Raw genomic sequence first — 24,168 nt, 5'->3', positions numbered from 1 at the left:
TCGGAGCTCTTGATTCTATTAACATCGCTCAAACCTTTTCGACGATTGTCCGATTAAATCGCTCGGACATTCCGTTTTGCTGTGGCATGTACGCGGCTGTAGGTTCTAATTGAATTCCTTTAGATACGTAAAAGTCCCACTGGTCCAGGGAACAATACTCTCTTGCTTGGTCAACCGTGAGCTTTGAGATTGTTTGGCCCAAAGCAGCAGTACTCATGGCTACATACTCCCGGAATTTTTGGAAAACTTTCGATTTCTTCTTGAGTGGATACACTACTGCGAAGTGCGTGAAATCATCAATGAAGGAAACGAAGTATCGAGAACCATCCCATGCTGACGGCGTAATTGGGCCACACACATCAGAATGCACTCTTTCTAATGGCCTCACAGCACGCACTCTCGTTCCAGTAAATGGTTCCCGGCATTGTTTTCCAAGAACACATACATCACAGAAATCCAGCTTACTTGATAACCCAGGAATTCTTGTTACCATGTTGTGTTTCACGAGCGCTTGCAAGTTATTACTTCCTAAATGGCCTAAGCGACGATGCCAAAGATTGCCGCTTGTATCTTCACACAAGTTTGCAGCCACAGTTCCAATGAATACGTCGAATTCGTAGAAATCACCTCGCATTTCACAAGTTCCGATCAGCTGACTACCGTGTTTGATTACAGCTTCCGTTTTCTTGAAAGTGACGTCCAATTTCGCCTTTGCCATCTTCTTCACCGACAACAAATTCGCTCGAAGTTCAGGCACGTATAGTACATCCTTGATGACCACTTGAACACCTTTGCTATTAACACCCATTATGCAGCCTCGATGCCATGAAATGAGTGACTGATCGTCCTTCGCCACATTTATGACTACAGGATTCTTCAGTTTCGTAAGGTTGGTGAAACAATGCTTCACGTTGACAAGATGATCAGTTGCGCCAGAGTCCAGTTTAAACGATACCATTTCCGCGTTTCTTTCAACGGTGCACCTTCCAGTCATGAAAGCTACCGCCTTTCCTCCGCAAGCAGCATTAGCTTCTACCTTCACTTTCACACGGCAATCCTTAGCTTTGTGTCCCTTCTTCTGGCAACGATTGCACTTGCCAAGAAATTTGTCAGGTTTCTGCTTCGATCCCGAAAAAGCTGCTGGTTTTTCTTGATTTGAATCTGATGCCCGGTCAGTTTTCTTAAGTTCTTCAGCAAGAAGTCGCTCTCGAACAACATCCAGTTTCAGATCTTCACCAAGATTTTCCAACGCAGCAACCAGAGGATCGAACGATTCTGGGAGTGTGACAATCAGCTGGGAGATGACATCGTTTTCTTCTACCTGTGCTTCAGCCAGTTTCAGCTGCCGTATCAAATCTTCGAACGTTTTCAAATAATTCTTCACGGACGATCCTTCTGCCATTCTGAGCTTCGCCAGTTGCTTCCTTACCAAAGTCTGAGATGAGACGAACTTCTTCGCATAAACGGCTTCAAGACTTCTCCAAATTTCTTTCGACGTGTCCTTTTCACGGACGAGGTCCAGCAAATCGTCATGGATGAAAGAAATCAGCAAGTTTGCAGCTTTTTCGTCTTGTTCTTGAAACTTCGGAATTTCAGCTGCAGCCGCTGGTGGATCATTCTTGATGACATCGAGTAGTTTCAAAGACTTGAGGTATCTCTCCACTCTAAAGCTCCAATTATCGTAGCCGGTTCCCGAGAACTGCGGTATCCCGTGGACCGATTCCTTGCTTGAGTCGCCCATAACCTTTTAAAAGACCAGGTTTTAGCGGACTAAAACTATATTAGACTTGTCTAGTGGAGAGTTGATTATCGAATGAAAACTTTTTCATAAAATGTTTGATGTCTCAAACAATGGTTGCTATGCAAACCTGCAACAAGATCGCTTGCTGGTGTAACCGATTATTCCAACAATATCTATTTTATTGCTCCCCTTCTGTGTATTGTTGCATCTTTTTGTCAGACATCACCCATGACATCATTAGTGGGCATCCTTCTCCATTGAGTGAGGATACAGACAAGCCCTGGGACCGTGACAGTATCATTCAATCTATCTCCAGGTTGTGCTAACGTCCAGAGATTGAAAATAATTGAAATAAAATCGGAGAATGTGTTGGTAAATGTTGTACACGCAGAGAAAAAAGATTGCAAAAATGACTAAATTTGGGTTTCATGCAACAAATATTTTTAAATGAAGTGGATTAGTTTGTTTCAATCAATATTTTGATAAAAATAACAATTGTTTTATTTGTGCGTTTCTGCCAATTTCTTTGCATTTTCACAGTAAATTCAATTTGAATGATTTGTTTTAAATGAACTAACTTTAAATCAATAATAATAATAGCACTTTAAATTTACATACATTTTAGCTGAAATAAATGAACTTGAATTTATTTTTTTAAATAACGCTTTCGTTTGTTATAATCATACATTTATGTTTAACTTTACGAATAAAATGATTTTGTTTTTTCAAACTAATTTGCAGGGTAATTTTTGATGCTACTGTTATTTCAATTTATAGACATTTAGCTCTTTGTAGCGAGACGACCGAATTATTCATATACCACAATCAAGCTAGAATCCAATGATTTGGTGCTTCTTCAGTCCGGCCAAGATCCCTGCATCGAATATTTTTTGCAAAGAAAATGTGTTATGTGATCTTATAACATTTTCAAAAATATGGATAATTATCAATACATACATTTGAATTGTTGAAACTTACCTAGGAAATGGAAGAATTTATACTTATAAAACGCGCACAAACTATATCCTCAGAAGAAAACATGCTCTGATTTATATGAAACGATACTAATACGGCCCATTTAAACAGTAAGCTTAGTTGTTTGATTGCACAAATAAGATCATAGATAAATTGAACCATTTTTTTCTTGATATTAAAGCAAAGTAGGATTGACTCAACATAGACATTTCCGATAACATCATTTCAACTTTTGTTAGTTTAAACATGCTCCATTTCACTGCGTGTAATATATAAGTTGAAGGTGTAAACCCCGTGTTCGGAACATGACCGATAGAATTGTAGATTCAGTTTTATTTTTAAATATTTTTTGAAGCAGGAAAAGGCCCACTGTAGCTGAGATTTTTTAAATCTTCTCATTCAGCAGGCAGGTATTACTTATATTTTTTTATCAACAGATTACAAACATCCAACATACAACTATCACTGATTCCGATCTCAATAATACCAATAAAAAGAAATAAAAATTATTGCTTCGTAAAAAGAACAGTGATCAACGAAAGCTTTGTTGCAGTAAAGGGTGCATTCGGTAAAAAATGACACATCAGAATCTTCTGTAACAAGAGTTTGGAGAGAAATTTGTGAACACCAGAATTGCAAACACACTTGTGTCTCGTGTTACAAGAACCTTCAATGAGTGTCTGAGAACCTAAAGTAAGGAAGGTATCGGTCGTAAAATTAGTGCAATTGACAGTGAAATGGTTAGGCACCGGTGTAACCGTTCAAGAACTAAAAAGTCTTCACAGTACATGCTGCTGGGTTACGTGGTACAACCTGTTTTTATTATCGCTAGCTGAAAGCTGGATTTTCGAGAATCCGTGACGACATAATCTAATGATACTATCGACGACACGACCAGGCACTCCGAAGAAAAATCTGAACAAAAAGTGTTCGTGAGTGATTTACCGCCAGTTACCATAAATATAGCGACCCCTCGATAATCATGAAAATAAACTTCTTGAGCAACACTGTTTAAGTTGCTATGAACTAGTTACCAAGGAGCGCTATTATAAATAAACAAATCATTTGAGAAAGTTGTGAAACGTTTAAATAAATTTAAATTTTGTTTCAACGTTCGTTTTAGATTTACACCGACCACAATAGTACAATAACTAAATCTGGTACTAGAAGTAGTGTTGCGACAGAGATGCGTCATCCTATATCATCCACAACTACCCATTAGCCCATCTTCAATGTAGTCATGATGATGGTCTTTCTTTTTAGAAATAACCAGTCGAGTTTCCGGAACACATCACTTTTGCTTAACATACTGTCAACCATCCCGGAAGTTAGTACCAATCTTCACGAAATGTTAAATTCTATCCGACACTCTTTACATTCGACTACTTCGACAAGTTCCAGCAGCCTTACGGTAGACCGTAGTTACAATCTGGTTTCTGTTTGAGACACAAATAATCAAATTATTTGAAGGAGACCTGTTTGCACTGTTGGCTTTCGATGTGCACTTCAAAACCTATAATTTCGATCAGATCTAATATATTGAGAAATTAGATTCCCGTGCTGTTCAAGTTCCTTTCATATTCATCAAAGTATACACGCACTTTGCGAAGAGCTCAAATCACTAGAAAATAACAAATATGCTTTCAATACCAAATTCTGATGATAGGACTGATAAAAAGTTTCGCAATGACTGATTGAATGACTGCAAAACTTAACACCATTTAAAAACTCATTTACATAGCAGATAGTCATTATAGATCTAAGTATGGTTACGTTGAACTATTTAACAAACATCCATGAATATTGAATTGTCTGGAAGTCATTTTTAATATGTTCGAGCACCAGCAAGCCTTAACGAAGACCTCAATCCGATTAAAATAAATAATAATTCCACTCGAGGCAGTTTGTTTTGTTTACATTTCCCAAGTCTCCAATATGCAGTAACCAAGGTTATGGTAACTGTTATTTAAAATCAATAATCTATCAACTTGTGTTGCCAGTTTCAATAGTTTTTCAGACATTTTCGTTTTGACATTACCAGTTACTGAGGGGTAGTTAAATTTGCGATACAGTTTCGATAGACGAGTGGCAGGTCGTGTTGTCGATACTATTCTAGTTTTAAGTTAGTCGTTAATTAAGATTAAAAAATACCCTTGGCATCTTAGAGCTTAAGCAGTGTGTCTAAAAATATATTATATTATTGAATAAAAAAACCCTGTTTTTATTCTTTAAATACTTTATGTCACAGACTAACAGACAGGACACTCAAATTAGATTCTTCAATCATTTTAACGGTCATGTCGAATATTCCTTTATTTGGGACAGTGCTCACATGTGTCATGATGGCGCCACGTTACCCTATTAAAAACATCCTGTCTGTCATCTAGACTGTGTTTATTTTTTTCATTTAACAACAGAGTTGCCAATTATACAAAATTACCTGTAATGTATTGTTTTGTATACGTCCATGCGAATTTCATACAGGATACTATATACATAATTGTGCCTACTTCTCATCCTCCAACGCAATACAAAATCGAACCCGTTTTGTTACAATATTTACTTGCTTCTGGTCTGCCGCCACTTAATTTCGGGTGAAAACTACCAACACAATAAAAAATAGTCTTGATGAACAACGCTGAGTCAAATAAATGGTTACCTTCCAACATCGCGAAAAAGTTGAATATATTATCAACATAATCCAATAATTTATTGCGACTATTCATTTTCAAATATTTGGATGAAATCAGGCATCCCTGCAAGCAGCTGATCGGTGTTGACAAACGAGGGGAAACCAACTAGTAAAAAAACTTGTACATAACACAAGGGGTGTACAGATAGTAAATAGTTCGCGCAGTACAATATAGGTGGAACTAGTGCATCACGAAAAAATATTTTTATAAGAATTTACTCATACTGTCATGTCTGTTAGTCTGTGTTTATGTTTCGTCTTCGAAGCAATTCGGCTATAGAGTCGCTTTGAGCTGCACAGTAATCGCTTATGACCACTTGCATTCGAGCTCGTATACACTAGTAATTCATTAGTGCAAAAACGTATGCAACGGTGTTTTTAACGAATTTCCATTTGTATGATTTACGAGCCTTTTTTATAAAAGTTTGTCTGTTCTCTTTGATCTTATGTAAAATCATCGAACAGGTGACTCAATGCCACTTGTACATTTATATAACCAAATTAAACATAACATTTAAAGTAAATTTGTATTCCTATTTTAAGTATTCAAATGAAACAAATAAGTAGGAACAAATCTTGATTTTTTCTTCATCCTGTTGGAGGTAGTATAAACGGAAAAGGACACACAAGTTTTAGGAAACGATATCATGATTATTATGTTGACAAAAACCATTATCATATTAAATTTAAGGACCACTGGTTGGGAATAGCTGATCTATACAATTGATCTGTATACTGGTAACCATCTACATTATTGATCCTTTCTTATTTAGTTTAGATTGCATGATATAAGATTTTAAACATTATGCGTTGGACTGAATATGCAATTTTATCTGGTTTTTACACTAAGCTCACATATTGTAGTTATTTAGGAAATGTCAACAAAAACTGGGGGGGAATTAATATTTGGAGTAATATAATTGAAAATCTTCGAAGTCATCGTGGCAGAATAGTTCTGTATGTTGATCAGAATTATAAATAAATCAAACAATTTCTTTGTATAGTGATATTTAACATTTTATTGATTTTTTTTCTTTTTCCATAATTTCTAGAGTATACAATCGGTTTCGTTATACTAGCTGCGTAAAATGTTTTACAAATTATAACCTTCCGTTCTGGTTGCTGTACAAAATCCATCGTTTTTCTCTTTACAGTACGCGAGGTAAAAATATATGCAAAATTGAAGAGTCCAATTGTTTCCAATAAAATACATTTCTACAAAAAAGCTGGTGTAGTTCCTCTAACAATACAGAAAATCGGTTCTTTTGACTGTCGCATCTCGAACTCAAGAATCGTTTTGTTTTTTAATAAATTAGCTTAAAGTTCAAGAAAACATCCTTAACAGGGTTAGCAATCTTTAGCTTGTAGGTCTAATCGTAGTCTCTTCTGTGGGATCTTTGTAAGCGACAGCGTATTGGGTGGTAGGTGTCTGCAATTTGCCTGTTTTGTGTTTGCCATGTGCAGAGGAAGTTCAAAAAATGCCAAAAGTATTGTTCATTAGTGTTATTGTTTTTTGGGTTGTTATGTCTGGATCATTGAATAAGAGTAGTGACAGTGCTAGGTTTGTTGATTTGTTACACGAGACTCTTTGGGTATGGGCATGAAGGAAATTATTTAGGACAACATTAATTGTTGAATCAGTCACAACATTAGTTTACGCAGCTTTCGACAATGTGGTAGAATAGAAAAGTCAACGTTACGGGTTACATTCTTTTCCAGATTTGTACAAAAATACTCACTCTCGAATTTTAATCAAAATGCAAAACTTAACAACTTTTGATCATTTCTAACAACTTCCACTTCGTAGTTTTCCTCAAAGCAGCCTCAAAAATATCGGTAAAAAACTCATATAATTAATTGCAAGCTCTCTGTAAATTTCATTTGTTTTCTTTTTATATTAAAATATATTATACGTTACTTTAATATCACCACATTGAGGACAAAAATACATTTTCTTTTGTTTCTTACGTTGTTTTTCTCGCAATTTCCTGCATTACGTTAGTTTTTTTTTGGATCAATTGTTATTGGTTATTGTAAATTAATTGAAATTGTGTGTGAAAAATTCATTCATGTTCATTCGATTAAATAAACACCAATATGTGTTTTACATAATCAAAGTGGGATAATTCATTTTGTAACAGTATGCGTGTTTATGTGTTTAATGTTCGAAAGTGTATTTGCGCACGTGTACAGGGCATGAAAGAGATAAAGAATGAAGAAGAAAAAAGAAAATATTATTATATATTACAAGTATCGACGAAAAGAATTCAGCTACTCTCACTAACAAACTTGGTTAGTCGGAAATGAAAAGTAACAAAACAAGATGAGAGGATTTCACGGACGGAGATAAATACGACTGTCTTTGTAAGTGTGCAAATGCTTATGTTTCAGCTGCGCTGTACGCTATAGTGATTTTATTTATATTTAGGTTTGTGTGTGTTAGCAGGCCTTTTGCAAGACTAAATCGTTACAGAAATAAGACGATAATGACGCTCATTACAAAACAGTTTTAAATGTACAATATACACGAACAAATTACTCAATCGAAAAAAGAAAGAGTATTTCGTTTGATACTAGTATTACTATTCACAAGAAATGATACGATTTCCTTAGCTTTGCCTTACTAAGCTTTTATTTTTCAATTAGGATTATCACTAACAATGTAAATCTAATCTGTATGCATGTGTGGGTGTGTAGTTTTATTTGTATTTGTAGTAACTAGTAGTTAATCATGATTTTTATTTGTGACGATGATAAACGCAATAAAACACTATTGAAAATGTGTCTATATGTGTTGGTGATTTGTTGACTGATTTTTCGTGGAAGTGAGCGATACGTTATTAATATAATGACCATAATTTTAATAATAATAAATGAAATAATAATAAACAAGAACAACAGAAATATTCACGTTAGCGTATTGTTCGGATTGGTGTAGGTGAATCCCTCGAACTGGGCCTGATTCATCGAGGCAAGGATGTTGCGGTCGATGGGTGTCAAACGCGCCCTTTCACGTGTGAACTGCTTGTCGAAATACTGCGTGTCCAGAGGATGTCGCTGAAATCAATATGAAAAACTCGTTAGGCATTTGAAGCGGTGGAAAATATCGTACACACTAAGATTTAATTCCTTTGTTCGGCAATATTTTTGACGAGAAATTTCAGTAATCTTTAGAAATGACCGATATTTCGGTACATAAAACTTATTTTACAATAATTATGCAAATTTTAACCGGACGAACAGTTTTACGTAAATTTTCATTACAGAACTTTGTAAATAGTATACAATTCATACGGTGAATCTGAATAGGCGCCAAGTACGGTAAAAACCATACTGTTCGTATGGTAAAATTATCTTCCAATAACTGAACTTCTGTGAAAACTGATTGTCGTGAAACTAACTGTCAAACAGTCATTAAAATTTTCAGTAAGTGTCATTTTATTAACCAAACGAAAATAAAACTTGAAGACTTCATCGAATGGATTGAGGTACAGGTGATTAAGTTTTTAATCCTTTAGAACCACTAAAAGCTTTTTGTTTACTTATAGGCAGAAAATAGTTTTGTATCACTTATCCACTTGCTGCCTACACAAATCGTGCGAGGGTAATTTCTGCTGGACTCGACGGATTGTGCAGTGTTTGGGAAGACGCTCATAATTCCGGTCAGCCGGAACATTTAACCCTTTTTTGTGGAATAAAACCATAACCACAACAGGTTGGAATTTTCTTCATTCGTTTTTGTGAATTTGTGTTGTTTTTTGAAATTCGAAAATCCAGAATTTCAATCAAAGGAAAACAAAAGAAAACAAAAAATTACCGAACAAACAATTATATCCATTTGGTTTTAAGTTTACGGTAGTTGTGTGACAGTTCAGCAATTACCGAACGATCGGTAATCAATTTAATTACCATAATTTATTGTTTTCAATCATTATTTATTTCATATGCGATGACAAATATCTTCAAATTTATTTCATTTTAACTTACAAATCTACAAATAGATATAAGATTTATTGTCGCAAGTAGGTATTTTTTTTGTCTATCGTTTTGATTTGCTTTAGAAATAGACTAATATAGACACGCTTCGTTTGAAAAAATAGTATTTGGTAATGAATTCGTAATTTCAGCTGCTTCTAGTTTGTCATTAGCAATTCTATTAGGTTGGCAAAAACAATCAGCATTGAAACATGAATTCCTGAATCATCAGTAATCGAACGCTGATTTTTTTCTTCATTATTGTATGAAATATTTATCACAAAAGCTAAGGTTGATGAAAGGGGTTGTTTTATTGATGTTCATTTTAATTCAGCATAAAAAAGAAAAGACAAGCTTAATATGTAAGTTAATATACATACTCTCAATTGTCTTGGCGAAATAAATAAAGAAATAAACATTGCGTTAATTTTTGCCACGACTGAGCGGAAATTGTTTAAATTGATGATCGGCACAAAATATTCATCAGTAAGAATATGTAACCGAAACAGAGACGCCAGTTCAAATATGCAAATATCTTCAGACAGAGTTGCAAAAGTCAGTAAAACCGAAAAAAAAATCTGCAGTCAGCAATTTCTCTAAAAAGTATGTCTTGCAGGCAGCAATTTCTCTATAAAGCATGATAAGCTAAACTGTCTTGGCAACTCGATAATCAAAAGTCGGCGAAAAAAGTGTGCAACAAACAATGTCTGCAGCACTATATACGAAATCTGCAGATTTACAGACAAATCTGCAGATTTCGCATCTCTGAGCCGAATCAACAGACACTTTCTTCAACTACAATAGGTATTTGCCTTTCTCAAAAGAGTTTTGAGAATTATATTTGACATCCGTAAATATAATATATTAGATAGGAATACTTTTTACTTTTTGGTATCACTCACCACTTGCGGCTTGAACGGCGGTTCTAGTTGCCTTCTTTCCAGCTTTTGCCAGTCAATGCTCTCGAAAAATGAGTGATATTTAACATCACTGTCCTCTTCCATCGTATTTAGGCATCCTAATCTTATGGTTGCATCTTTCTCGAGAAGCTGGAATTGAAACATGGATCTTATGGGTTCAAATCAAATAATTATTCAATAAGCGTTTTTATTTAATAGTTATAGTATCCAAGAGAAAATTCAATGAAATATTTTGTCAAAAAACTAATGTTTAACATATTTTTCGTTACATAAACATTGATGCATCTTTTTATAGCAGTGCGTCTTGAAACTTAAGCTCCTTTTTGAATTACACGGATCTTATTTGCAAGATAAAAAGCTTTTTTTTCTTACAAAATAAATTGAATGTGAAACATCTTTTTCACATGCTGAAACGTTCACGGCGCACCACAAGTTGCAAGTGGAATGCATACCCAAAACAAGAAATATTTCAAACAATTCTGTTTGCTGATTTTGAAAACTTGAAATATATGCAACATTTTATAACTTAAATGCAATAAAAACATCGTGAATAATATAAAAATATATATGATATAGAATAAGATAATTTTTTTTTATTTTGCTGAAAAATTTCGTGTAATTCGAACTCAAGTTTCAAGAAGAATTTTATGAAACTATTATTATAGTTACGAACATATTTGTGGGTACTAGAACTGTAAAGTAAAAGCATTTATTGCAAAAATGGTTAATACACCAAAAATGGAGGGATCATTTCGGAAATTTGTACTACACAGTCTTTAAATGAATATAGATTAAAATGTGCTTCATCTCACTATACTTACGGACTTTAAGAGCTTCAGTGCTTCCTTCGACAGAAAGTGAGGGAACCATGGAATTTCGTTGCAGATTGACCAGAACAGTTCATCTTCGTCGCAGCCACTGAAGGGTGACTGTCCTACCAACATTTCATACACCAGCACACCGAACGACCACCAATCAACTGCTTGATTGTACTTTTGACCCTGGTGTACGTAATCATTATATTACAAACACATACGAACAGTTCAACTATAGAACAGCTTACTTTAATTATTTCAGGCGCCATATAATCCGGTGTGCCACAAAAACTGTCAGCCAGCCGGTCCAAATAGATTTCCAGCTTACACATGCCAAAATCAGCTATTCTAACGTGACCATCGTAATCAAGCAGGACATTATCCAGTTTCAAATCACTGTGAGAAAAGAAGAGCCGATCAAATAAATCAGTAGACTTGATACGAGCTGGCTCCGCTTACCGATAGACAATACCCTTCCGGTGGAGAAACTTCAGTCCGGATACGATTTCGGCAGCATAGAATCGCGCACGCGCTTCGTTGAAACGGCCGCTCTGCTGTATGTGGAACATCAAGTCACCTCCATTCAGGTACTCCATAACGAAAAATAAATGGCTCTAAAATAAAAAGATAATCAAGTACAGTTTTGATTTGAGTAAAGAAAATTTCATTCAACATTTCACATTAACTAACTACAACATGATTTCAACTATCTACAGCTTTCAGAAGACTTTTCCTAGGTAAGACCTTTGCGTTTCCATTAAAAATTCCATTCTACAGTACATTATCTAGTCGAATGTGACATGTATTTTACTACTTGAACTCTGGTAAATATTGATCGATCATTTGGCTATCCAAATCACAGAGCTTTCAACATAGTACTTGGTACGAGGCACATCCGGAAAGTGAATGTCCTGGTGCTCTCACAGCTGTAGAGAATACTTTGTCGTCATGTTGGCAACACTGCCGTGTAGCCTGACCAGCCTGACCTCTCCTCTGCAAAACGAGAGCAATTCGTTATTAGTGTGTTGAAAACTTTTGACGAAGTAGCATTTCTCACGAGAAATGTCTTTCGTATTTTCCTCCAAAAGCAAAATTCGCACCGTCATTCGCTATCTCGTTGCAATGGGTTGTTGCTTATGTGAGACGCTAAAAAAATTGAAAAGGGCGATTCAGAATAAAAGGAGTTTCGAGCCAATCCCCGTAGATCGTGATATCCGGATGAAACGCGCTCAGTATTAAAATACCATGCTATTTAATCATTTGGGTTAGGATCGGATAGGTTCAAAGATATTTACTTTTAAGTATCTTGGTTTTAGAAACCAAGTACAAGAGCATACTTCGGGCTAAGAAATGTAGCTATTGGAGACATTTTGTCGAAGGTTTGTCTAGAGAAACCTCAATAAGCACTCTTTGGAACACGGCCAGACGAATGAGGAATCGTAACGTGGGCAATGAGAGTGAGGAATACTCGAACCGATGGATATTTGACTTTGCTAGGAAAGTTTTCCCAGATTCAGTTTCTACGCAGAGCAATATTCGGGAGTATTCTCCAAATAATGGTTTCATCAATAGCCCCTTTTCAATGATGGAATCTTCTATAGCACTCTTGTCTTGTAACAATAACGCTCCTGGGTTGGACAGCATTAAATTTAACTTGATGAAGAATTTACCTGACCTCGCAAAAAGACGTTTGTTGGAAGTATCCAACAAGTTTCTTGAGCTAAACATTCTTCCAGCTGATTGAAGGCAAGTGAAAGTTATCCTTATTGAAAAGCCGGGGAAATCAGCTTCCAACTACAACTCATATAGACTCATTGCAATGTTGTCTTGCATCAGGAAATTGTTCGAAAAAACAATTCTTTGACGTCTCGATACTTGGGTCGAGACGAACGGCTTGTTATTAAATACTAAGTTTGATATCCGTAGAAAAAAGGACGAATGATTGCCTTGCATTACTTTCGTCTGACATCCAAATTGCCTTCGCTCAAGAACAACAAATGGTATCTGTATTTTTAGACATTAAAGGAGCATTTGATTCAGTTTCCATTGATATTCTTTCAGACAAGCTCCACCAATATAGACATAATACCTTGTAATTTCTGAATACATAATACCTTGTAATTTCTGAAGCGAAAGTCGGATCGAGATAAAATTAAATAGCGATCTATGGAACAGTAAGGCCTTTCATTGTAATCTGAGTTTGTGAAAATCGGTTCAGCAGTCTTTGAGAAAATCGAGTGACATTATTTGTCAAATACACACATACATACATACATACATACATACATACATACATACGTACATACATACATACATACACAAATACACATACAGACATTTGCTCAGTTCGTCAGGCTGATTCGAATGGTATATAACATTCGGTCCTCCGGGCCTAGGTTCAAAAGTCGGTTTTCACTGTGATTGTATAGCCTTTCTATATGCGAAAGGCAAAAATTTATGTTTAGGCGGGTACAATCTTGAGAGTTCGCTTATAGTTATAACTTGAGAGTTGGCTGGTTTAGTTTCGGGAATTTAAACGTACTCAGGTTTGGGTTAATATTAAAATTAAATTCTCAGTTCGGGTCGGATACGGGAGAGAACTTTTATTTTCAATCGCATACGGATCAGATTCAAGTTCATAAATTTGCATAACCGACCATGGGTAATTGGAGCCAAATCTGTAAGAAATTATGCCATCAAATTCGAAAATGTTGAACTACTCACAATAGGGGCGTTAGTCAATAATCTGATTACAATCAATTGTGGATGTGTGAATGTGGAATGATTCAAAATATCGATAGACAGGTGGGAAACATGTTGAAAAACAAGAAAATGCTTCCACGGTTTAAATGAAAGTCGTTATTAAGAGCGAAACATTTTGACAGGAAAACGATGCTCTATGTTTGATGCAGCATGCAACATAAGTAGTTTTGGTATTAAATACTTATTAAAACTGTTTATTAAGATTGATACTAAACTTTGTAAATAAGAAAAACCTTTTTGCCTTTCTCTATAGAAAGGTATTAGAATTGCTGGAAAACCCAACTTTCAAACGGAGCCTCGGAGACCCATAGTGTTATATACCATTCGAATCAGTTCGACGAGATCGGAAAATGTCTGTGTGTGTATGTGTGTGCACTTTTCGAAGATATTAGAACGCGCTCAATTTTCTCAGAGATGGCTGAACCGATTTTAACAAACTTGGGCTCGTTTGAAAGCTACTGTCGGGCCATAGATCAAGTTCGAAGATCAAATGGCTGTGAATGTCAAGCCCTAGTTTGGAAAAATTATGCTGACTGTGTGACATAAACACTGAAGCATGCTTTTGTGAACTACTTGAATCAATCTGAATCAATTGGTGTCAAAATTAGTATCTGAAATTATATAATAATTATTAATATTTAAATTGGGTGTTCGGCCGCAAGTGGTGACTTTTCAGCCCTATTATATACATGATTTGGTTATTACCATGAAGACATCATTTGCTTCCGCAATTCTGTGACTTGTGTAGGGAAAATTTTAAACCTACTTGTATTGTGTAATGGGGAAAAGGAACTTATATACTAACTTGAAGATTGCATCGATTTTTGTCGGAATTTGCTTATAATTTTATGGGACATTACATCTAATGGTTCTATATTTGTGAGTCTGTGTAACTCATTTGTACTGAACCAGGGAGGACGCTTCAAAATCATTTTCAGAATATTATTCTGAATCCTTTGAAGCGCATTCTTCCTAAAAGAGAAAAATCTGTTTTAATCCACTCAGTGGTTTAATAGTACCTTCCTCATTACCATCTAGGGGCTGTCCATAAAAGACGTCACGCCGCAAGAGGGAGAGGGGTGTTTCATAAAACGTGACCTTTTGAGACAGGGGGAAGGGGGGGGGAGGTTTTTGGAATGTGACATCCAATATTTTCAACGAGCGCATTTTTTAAATACCTAATTATATTACTACTTTGCTCTATTTCCTGAAAAAATCCCCACAATAAACGTTTACATTCTATAGAAAAACGTGTATTTGTTGATGTAAAAGCTTCTTCTTGTAAATTCGGAAATGAATGATGCAGGAAATTATTGCTGTTGTGATCAGCAAAAGTGCACGGAGGAGCGAGAAAATTAGCGAAATTAAAAAATTTTGCCTAATATGAGTAAAAAAGAAAAAGATGCCCTCAAACGGTTTAACTTAAGTTATGCACTGACAATTTTTTTAGAAATTTGATAATCTAGCATTGATAATAATATATCATAAGAATTTCTCTTATCTGATTCTGATGCAGCTTATTTAATTGTACTCCATTTGAAAAAGGGCGGGAGATCAACGATTTTAGACGTAGATCATGTCATGTCTTATCTTGATCATATGTGATTTTCCTCCACCAACATCAAAGCTTATCGAATCATCCAATGATTGAACTTACATAAATCAAAAATCATTTTAGCTCAAAATCACTACCCATTGTGTGACGGAAGATCAGTACCGATACTGATCGATGTGATATAAAATTCACTGATCAACTGATCATGAAAAGATTCTCCGGCAGTGATCTCGTTTTGATGAGGTTTTGGTCTTTATTTTCTCAGCCCTGTATGCTACACTAAGGCAATATTATTCTTTACCTAAAACAATAATATATCTGTATACCCCTAGGAGGAATAAAACAGATGATTTAAATGTTTCATCAATTCCAGCCAAATACTTTAGTTAAATTATATAATTGATATTAACAAAATAATTCCGATGATTTTGTAGTTTTAGGGATATTTTTAATCTAATGACATGTAATGTAATAAATCGATTTTTTTTTCGATCGATTATTTGTATGGTTTGTCATACATATTGAGAATGTATTGAGATGAATTTTATTTATTTTGAATTCGTGACATGTGACATAGGGGGGGTCTTTGCTTCTGTGACAATTTGTGACAAAGGGGGGATGGGGAGTCAAAAATCGTCAAAAAAGTGTGACGTTTTTTATGGACAGCCCCATACACGAATGTCTATTGATACATGCTTCTTTTTTTCATGCAGTTTTTGTTTACTACTTCTGGAACCGAAAGCCGGTAAGCCGCAGTCGAATCGTTTGCCCATAAACAAACAAATAATTCAAGTTGTAACAGTTTGAAGATTGTAGATGCAGATAAAATTCAACAGCATTCTGTGGAATCATAAGATGTTGCATGTACAGTAGGGTGGGACAAAATATTGATTTCAGCTCCACTAAACTTTTCGTGTTCCTTTTGGATCCCATAAGCACCATGCAAAGTTTTAGCTCGATAGGAGGAACTATATTTTCGCGCCCGCGGTTCAAAGTTTGTATGGGATTTAGTATGGGAAAACTAACTTTTAACAAAAAAATCATCTGGGGGTCACCCTATATACTCAAAAAATCAGCGGGCATGTAATTTTTGTAGGAAATTTAATGAGGAAGAAAACCTTCGAAGACTGTAACATAATCCGACATCTGTAAAAAATGTTATTAAAGAAAAACCGACACAAGGTCCGAACGATGGCTCATTCCTTAATGTATCTAGCACCACTGCTGCTAATGGTGGTAATATAATTTTACTTTCTTTTATTATGCTACAACAATTGATCTGAGTTGTTTGATGTCTTCACAATAGTTGCTCGGTGTAGTTTGAAGATTTTTTTAAACTTAAAAACCATGTTCCAAAACTCACTGTAAAGATACACAAAAAACTAACTTTTTTATTTGAAGAAATACAACTTTGAAATCTTCCACAATATTGTTGATAAACTCAAATACAACAACTTTGTCGAAGACATAAACTATCTTCCTCATATGGTTTAGAAGATATGGACGATAGAAAAATAAGAAAAAGAAAAACTTGGAATCAATGTTTTTTTCATAGTATTAAATGAAATCATCCATATCTTCTAAACCATATGAGGCAGATAGTTTATGTCTTCGACAAAGTTATTGTATTTGAGTTTATCAACAATATTGTGGAAGATTTCAAAGTTGTATTTCTTCAAATAAAAAAGTTAGTTTTTTGTGTATCTTTACAGTGAGTTTTGGAACATGGTTTTTAAGTTTAGAAAAATCTTCAAACTACACCGAGCAACTATTGTGAAGACATCAAACAACTCAGATCAATCGTTGTAGCATAATAAAAGAGAGTAAAATTATATTACCACCATTAACAGCAGTGGTGCTAGATACATTAAGGAATGAGCCATCGTTCGGACCTTGTGTCGGTTTTTCTTTAATAACATTTTTTACAGATGTCGGATTATGTTACAGTCTTCGAAGGTTTTCTTCCTCATTAAATTTCCTACAAAAATTACATGCCCGCTGATTTTTTGAGTATATAGGGTGACCCCCAGATGATTTTTTTGTTAAAAGTTAGTTTTCCCATACTAAATCCCATACAAACTTTGAACCGCGGGCGCGAAAATATAGTTTCTCCTATTGAGCTAAAATTTTGCATAATTTCTATGGGACCCAAAAGGAACACGAAAAGTTTGGTGGAGCGAGAAAATATTTTTTCGCATACAACCTTGTCCCACCCTAATGTACAGAGACACTGACAGCGCTATAGTGAGAAGAAACTTGGACTTGAGCGTAATAGCAACTTTATATTTTCACATCCTTACTCTCCCTTGAGTACTATCATTCTATAATTTTCATTGTCTGTTTCTACAAAAAAATGGTCTCTGGTTAGGAGAATATCGCAAAAAGGAAAAAGAAATATTGACTACTAAACTTAGTCGTTAAAAAAGGAAAAAAATCGATTTTAATTACTATAACGCCTAAAACTATCATCGAACATTATTTCGATACACTACATACATGATCAACCTACTTTTCTCTCATTTACCTATTCACAAAATCTACATTTTATAATTTCGCACAGCGGTTCAGGGCTCTAGCAAGTGCGGATGGAGACAAGAAATTCCTACTTTATAATTTCAAAGCTTCTGTATTACACTGCGCAGGAATTTAGGCGTTTACTCTATGTCGACCAGTCTACTACATGATTCCCTGCTGCGATGTGTTGGTGCTGGAGATGGTCATCCCGCTTGCGAACGATTCAAAAGAACCTGTGCCGTAGTGAGGGTGAGGCGAGTGAGGCGACCGCCTGGGGCGCCAACATCCATGGGGCGCCAAAACACGATGGAATTGGTGAAAATTAGTTGTATTAATAGTTTATCAAGAAATTAACTCTTTGCGATTTTTCCGGGAAACCCATTTAAATTGTATTAAGTTTCAGATAATTCAAATAGTATTACCACTGTTACCAGCAGCCATTAATAATACGGAACCGCTATTCAGTGACCACCGTAATAACTATTTTTCATGAATAAGAGTCGCCCTTTTATCGATTGTTATTGTACACTTGGACCTTCCCAAAGAGCAAACCTGCCAATCTATTGAAGAGCTTTGATTTTCTGAATGCAAAGCAGATAGGTGGGTAATGTCGTGAGACATAACCGGATGACGTGAATACGAATAAAATTGATGGCTCAGTTTCTTTGATATTAAAAAATCTGAATTCTAGAACTCGTCCACATTTCGAATCAATATGCTAGAGCTGAATTCTAAATCTGAGCTCTGAAACTCAATTTTGTTACTAGATTCTGGAACTGGACTCAAGTAACGAATTCTCGAACTGAATTCTAGAACTGAGCTTTGAACATGTGTTTTCTAACTGAACTCGAGAACAGGATTCCGAATCCCAAACCTAAATCCTTCCGACACTGAATCCTAAACCTAAGTCCTAGCACTGAACTCTGGACCCAGATTTTGGTTTGCTTCTGAATTTTAATTACAGAGTTCCGGTCTAGTATTCAGTTTTCAAATTAGGATTCAGCATTCAACTCCGAGATTTAGTTCCAGAATTCAGATCCGGATTTTAGTTCAAAAATTTTCAGAATCTAGTTCCTGAATTCAGTTACACTTCTAGAATTGTGGAATGACATTTGAACCTAAATTAGAGTTGCTTTCTGGAACTGAATACTGAACGTGGATTTTTTAATGCAATTTAGAACTGAATTCTGGAAATACAACTAAGTTTTGGATCTGAATTCTGGTCCTGGATTTCGGCCGGAAGTTCCAGAACTTCAGGTTCAGAATTCAGTTTCAGAAATCTTAACCAAAATTCTGAAACTAAATTTTCGACCGTATTTTGTAACTGAATTCTAGTTTCAGATTCAGAATTCAGTTTTAAAGATCATTTCCAAAATTTTGTTCCAAAGTCCAGATCCAGAAACAAGATCCTGATCTCAATTTCAGATTTCGTTTTCAAAATGCAGGTTTAGAGTCGAGTGCTGAAATTCAGTTTCTGTTTCAGAATTTGGGGACTAGATTCTGGCCTTGGATTAAAAAAACTTGAAATCAGGATTCTAAAAATGGAAAAAATCTGATCTTGGATTCTGAAACCGAATTTCAGAACAGTACTCTAGCATGAGATTCTGGGCTGAACTGAACGTGTCAATTTCCCCGGGCTAGAAAAAATACAAAGCATAAAATTTTGACTTTCCATACATATGAAATATTCTATAGAATTTAAATTCAGAATTCAGTTTTAAAGATCATTTCCAAAATTTTGTTCCAAAGTCCAGATCCAGAAACAAGATCCTGATCTCAATTTCAGATTTCGTTTTCAAAATGCAGGTTTAGAGTCGAGTGCTGAAATTCAGTTTCTGTTTCAGAATTTGGGGACTAGATTCTGGCCTTGGATTAAAAAAACTTGAAATCAGGATTCTAAAAATGGAAAAAATCTGATCTTGGATTCTGAAACCGAATTTCAGAACAGTACTCTAGCATGAGATTCTGGGCTGAACTGAACGTGTCAATTTCCCCGGGCTAGAAAAAATACAAAGCATGAAATATTCTATAGAATTTAAATTTCAAGTTATTAGCAAAAATTTTACCACAAATTACTGATCATATCTCCGAAGACGTTAGAAACAACAAGATATTCTCACGATCAAAAGCTTATCACTCTCCAAGAAGGTAAATTTTGAAAAAGCACCTCATAGTTGTATTCACGACATAAAATTCCCCTGATTTTGTATGTACAGTGCTCATTCAAAAACTTATGACTTTTTTTTAGATTGATTTGCTCATTGAGAAGGATTCCAAAAATTTCTATTTCTGAAAAATTTGCTATTGAGAGTTCCAAACTCAATAAATTGTACATGTGCGTAGATTTCTGTACTATTATTCACTGCACTTGTATCGCACATTTTGACATAGGAATATGTCTTTGTTTACTAAATGGAAGTGCGCTTTCAAAACACGCAATTTGAAACCGCAATTTAAATAGAGATCAGGCCACATCGTTTGGAATAGATAAAGATATTCAAGATAATTGATGCTGGAAACTTCAATTAATAACGAACTATGTGAAAAATTCTGTGTTTACCAAGCTGCTCGCTTAACAGTGATGACGATAAGTATTAATTTGACTTACACTCTGTGTGGTTCGTTAACGTCTTGGTAAAGGATTTTGTGCTCATCAGTAAATGGGCCTTCTGTGGATTTTTATGCGTCGTTCGCCTTACACACCTCTCAAAATCAGCATAAACAAACTAACGGTATGTTATAGGAAATCTGAAAGAGTATATTTAACCGTGGTACAAATAAGGATATGAGGAACACAAAAGATAACTGCTTCTTGAATGTTCAAAACAGAAATTAATAAGGACTACACAATAATTGTGTAGTCCTACGTCAACAGTTCGAACACACCCAAAGGACTATCCCTTGTAGTGTTTCATGTTATGCACATTAAACATACGCAAGTATTAGTTCGAATGTCTTTAAGTTTTAATTGTAATGTGTAAGGGTTATGTAATTAATTCAACAATTACTATCTATTTCATGAAAGCTATAATCAACTCGTCGTTTGACAAGAAATATAAAAGTTTTTAGGTCATTTTTAAAGCTTTGATAAAACCTTTTGCGCGGACTAATAACTTAGCAATATTTTTGCCATTGGTATTTGATTGCATCAAACGACGGGCATAACGTGATGGGTAAGCCGACGCCTTTCATACAGCCCAAATTTCCATGTCCGCCATTTTGATGTTCTATTCTAGCATTTATTGACATCAAATAAATTTCAAAATCGACTTTCATGTTTCATTCTAGGAACACACAAGTTTTGACGACCAAAATGACGATGAATCACAAAAAATATGTTTATAAATCATGTAAGCTTTTGCAAAAAGGGCATTTATTTTAAGGCAAATAGTTTTTTTTATCCATATATTCACGATAAAAATGAAAGCGCATTCATCAGAGAAAGCCTCAAAGTCGTAAATAGATTATACTATGGAATTCATCAGAATAAATTAAATTTGGATCGTGAAGCAGGTTTTAAAATTTTCTTGAATTTTGAATCATTTCGGAATAGATTTAACGCATGTTTATGCTGATTCCTGCTTCATAAACGAATCGAAAAATTATTCACTGGCGGAATTTGTAGGTTCAATACAAACACCTTCGCCGTTCGCCTCGGGCACCAGAATCGCTCACTACGGCTCTGAAAAGAGCTATACTCTTACCAGCCGCTACCTAATTTTGGGCCGAAACCTACCTAACCTACCTGCAGTTTTCCTTCAAAGGGAATGCTAATAGGTGGCTTATTTACTGTTATAGAAAAGCGACATATTGTCTATCTTGTGCACGCACATATAGCAGTACTGATTAGTGGTTGATTCATTTTACATGATATGCTTAATGTTGTACCGTGCGATGGGGTTGCTAAACTAAAGACTGGTTAGGATACTACTCTTAAAAATCATTATTATGTCGCTTTATTTGCCCTCGGTTTTAACCTTACGGTTATTCGCCGAGGTGGAATATTGATTGATTTCAGTATTTGAACAAAATTGTCAGAACTTCAAATTTAAATGCGACGTTCAAACATATCGAACGCTACAGATCGTCTAAACTTGGAATGTCTGCTAGTGGCAACTTCCCATTCGATTTGCCTGTTCGCCGTTCTTGAGCGTCCCGTTCAATGCTCGTATATTCTGTTCTTTTTCGGGAATCGAAATCTTAGCTCAGCTGTATTCGTTGTCGTCACAGATAAAAAAATCAACACAACCAAAATTCGATCATATGATCGATCGATGATCCCCATGCAACGCGCCTGTCTTTGCCAAATAAAACCACGATCATGATCGACTGAACTGATTCCTATAATTAAACAGATTTAGATCATGCAACACAGCTTCTTCAATGACTTCAACGGGAGCAAGCATGATGATTGTAGTTACAACACATACAGTGAAACCATTGAAGAATGAGGGTTCCCGAGTTTTACTATTGAGTTAGACATTACTGAAACTTGCTTATTAGACTTCAATGATGATCAACATTAGGTTGAAATATCAATTATAATCATGTTCGCATTGATCACGTGTCAATGGTTTATTCTCTAGATAAACAGTTAACTATACAAATATACCAAGAAAAACGGACACATAGAAACTAGAGCTTTTTTCAATGATTGAGCGTAGTGGGCTTATCTCTCGTTATATTGGCTTTTAAAAAAGACTAGACGTAATGGATGTTAGTGATTACTCTTGCACTAGAGCTATAAATCATGAGTAATTATGAATGACTAACATGAGGTTATATGTATATGTATTGACCAACTTGCTAATTATGTATATGCCTGTTGTTTTTCAATGTTTATCACATTGTTTGTATCACGATAATACTTGGTTTGTATTTCATTCAGTAACTTGTCAATGATGAAGTTATAGTTTTGCTATAAAAATTGCTACAATCTAAAATAATACCTGTTATACGATTTCACACAGCCAGGCTTTATTGCTTCAGCAACATCAATGCATTGAACTCAACAGAATTGTACATTATTAGCATTATAAATGACAGTTACTGAAACAATAAACAATTTCTTACAATACCCATATTATTGTATTCAACTCGTTTTTATTTCAACACAAAACCCAATGCTGCATAAATTTGCGTCATAATTTTATATGTCATTTTTACTCACGATATAATGCCACCGTGCCCACCGTGCATTTCTCACACCACCTCAATACGAAACAGCAGCGCGCAAGCAATAAAAAAAAAGTTTATGTAAACTTTTTAAAATATCGGAAAAAGTTTATGTAAACTTTTTAAAATATCGGTTGTTTTAGCTAAAATTTTATAATTTTAAGTTGCATTTTCAGATTCTTTGTGAAATTCTGCTACAAACACTACTTTTCAGATCTAAAATCATCCCCGTGGAACGGAACAGTTACCGGTTATACATTTCAAAAACCAATTACGGCTCGGCAAAGTAAAATTTCAAAATTCTAAGAATACTTAGTTATGTTAAATTTGATTTCGAAAACTTAAGTGTTTTTGGTTTTTCGAAAATCGGTCTAGTTTTTGAATAATTGATCAAAAACGCTATTTTCACATTCCGCTACATATCACCTCTATGTACGTCTTGTTGTTCACTACGATGCATTTAGGCTGCATCAACCATACTCGGCACAGCTTCTTGGAGCGGAATTTGGCCATCGTATTCTGTTTATTGGTTCAATGAGGCGCCCTACTATTAACTTTGAAGACACGAAATCCGGCCCTACTCATTGTTAATCATCCTCATAGTCAAATTAAATACCAAACTACACATTTGTATAAATACCAAAATAAAAACAACTTTCGCGACAACTCTATTCTAAAAAAGAAAAAGGGGGTTTAGATTTTTAATGATGAATAAACGTCATTTTGGGGAATGTTTTTTTTTCAGAACTATTGTTCAACAAAATAAATTCATACGTTTTGCATAATACAAAGCATCACTCGAACCACATTTTATAATTTTTTCGTGGAAAAATATTGAGAAATAAGTCGGTGAGGAGGTATTTTGGAAGACGTTTCTTAAAAATTATGATTTACGGTGTCCACTGTATCTCAGCGCAGACTAATCAGAAGTCAACAAATCAAAACAAACAGTAGATGCTTTTCTAGACCCCAACGTTTTTGTTTGTTTGTTTTTTTTTAAATTTTTGGTGGTTGCTTAAAGTCAAAACTATGATTTTTCACGA

General features: G+C 35.0%; 1 protein-coding gene across 9 annotated transcripts in view; it reads right to left on the bottom strand.

The window, feature by feature from the left end:
* Window positions 1–6,414: 6,414 nt before the first annotated feature.
* LOC131425244 (putative protein kinase C delta type homolog) overlaps window positions 6,415–24,168 on the bottom strand; it is a 190,858-nt gene continuing 173,104 nt past the window's right edge. For 6 of the 9 annotated variants that reach the window (XM_058586973.1, XM_058586974.1, XM_058586972.1 and 3 more), the window contains 7 exons: window positions 11,578–11,732; window positions 11,367–11,514; window positions 11,125–11,304; window positions 10,286–10,432; window positions 8,320–8,465; window positions 7,377–7,396; window positions 6,415–6,848 (listed from right to left, as the gene is read on the bottom strand). In XM_058586973.1, coding sequence (XP_058442956.1) covers window positions 6,766–6,848; window positions 7,377–7,396; window positions 8,320–8,465; window positions 10,286–10,432; window positions 11,125–11,304; window positions 11,367–11,514; window positions 11,578–11,732 — 879 coding nt within the window. In that variant the 3' untranslated portion in view covers window positions 6,415–6,765. Of the gene's footprint in view, window positions 7,397–8,319; window positions 8,466–10,285; window positions 10,433–11,124; window positions 11,305–11,366; window positions 11,515–11,577; window positions 11,733–24,168 lie in introns of all 9 variants that reach the window. The other 3 variants (XR_009228954.1, XM_058586970.1, XM_058586971.1) reach the window with 3 other exon arrangements.

The sequence above is a fragment of the Malaya genurostris genome, chromosome 1 (genome assembly GCF_030247185.1).
Source record: "Malaya genurostris strain Urasoe2022 chromosome 1, Malgen_1.1, whole genome shotgun sequence".
Taxonomy (NCBI): domain Eukaryota; kingdom Metazoa; phylum Arthropoda; class Insecta; order Diptera; family Culicidae; genus Malaya; species Malaya genurostris.
The sequence above is the reverse complement of the archived record's forward strand: the minus strand, read 5'-3'. Positions and strand labels throughout refer to the sequence as shown.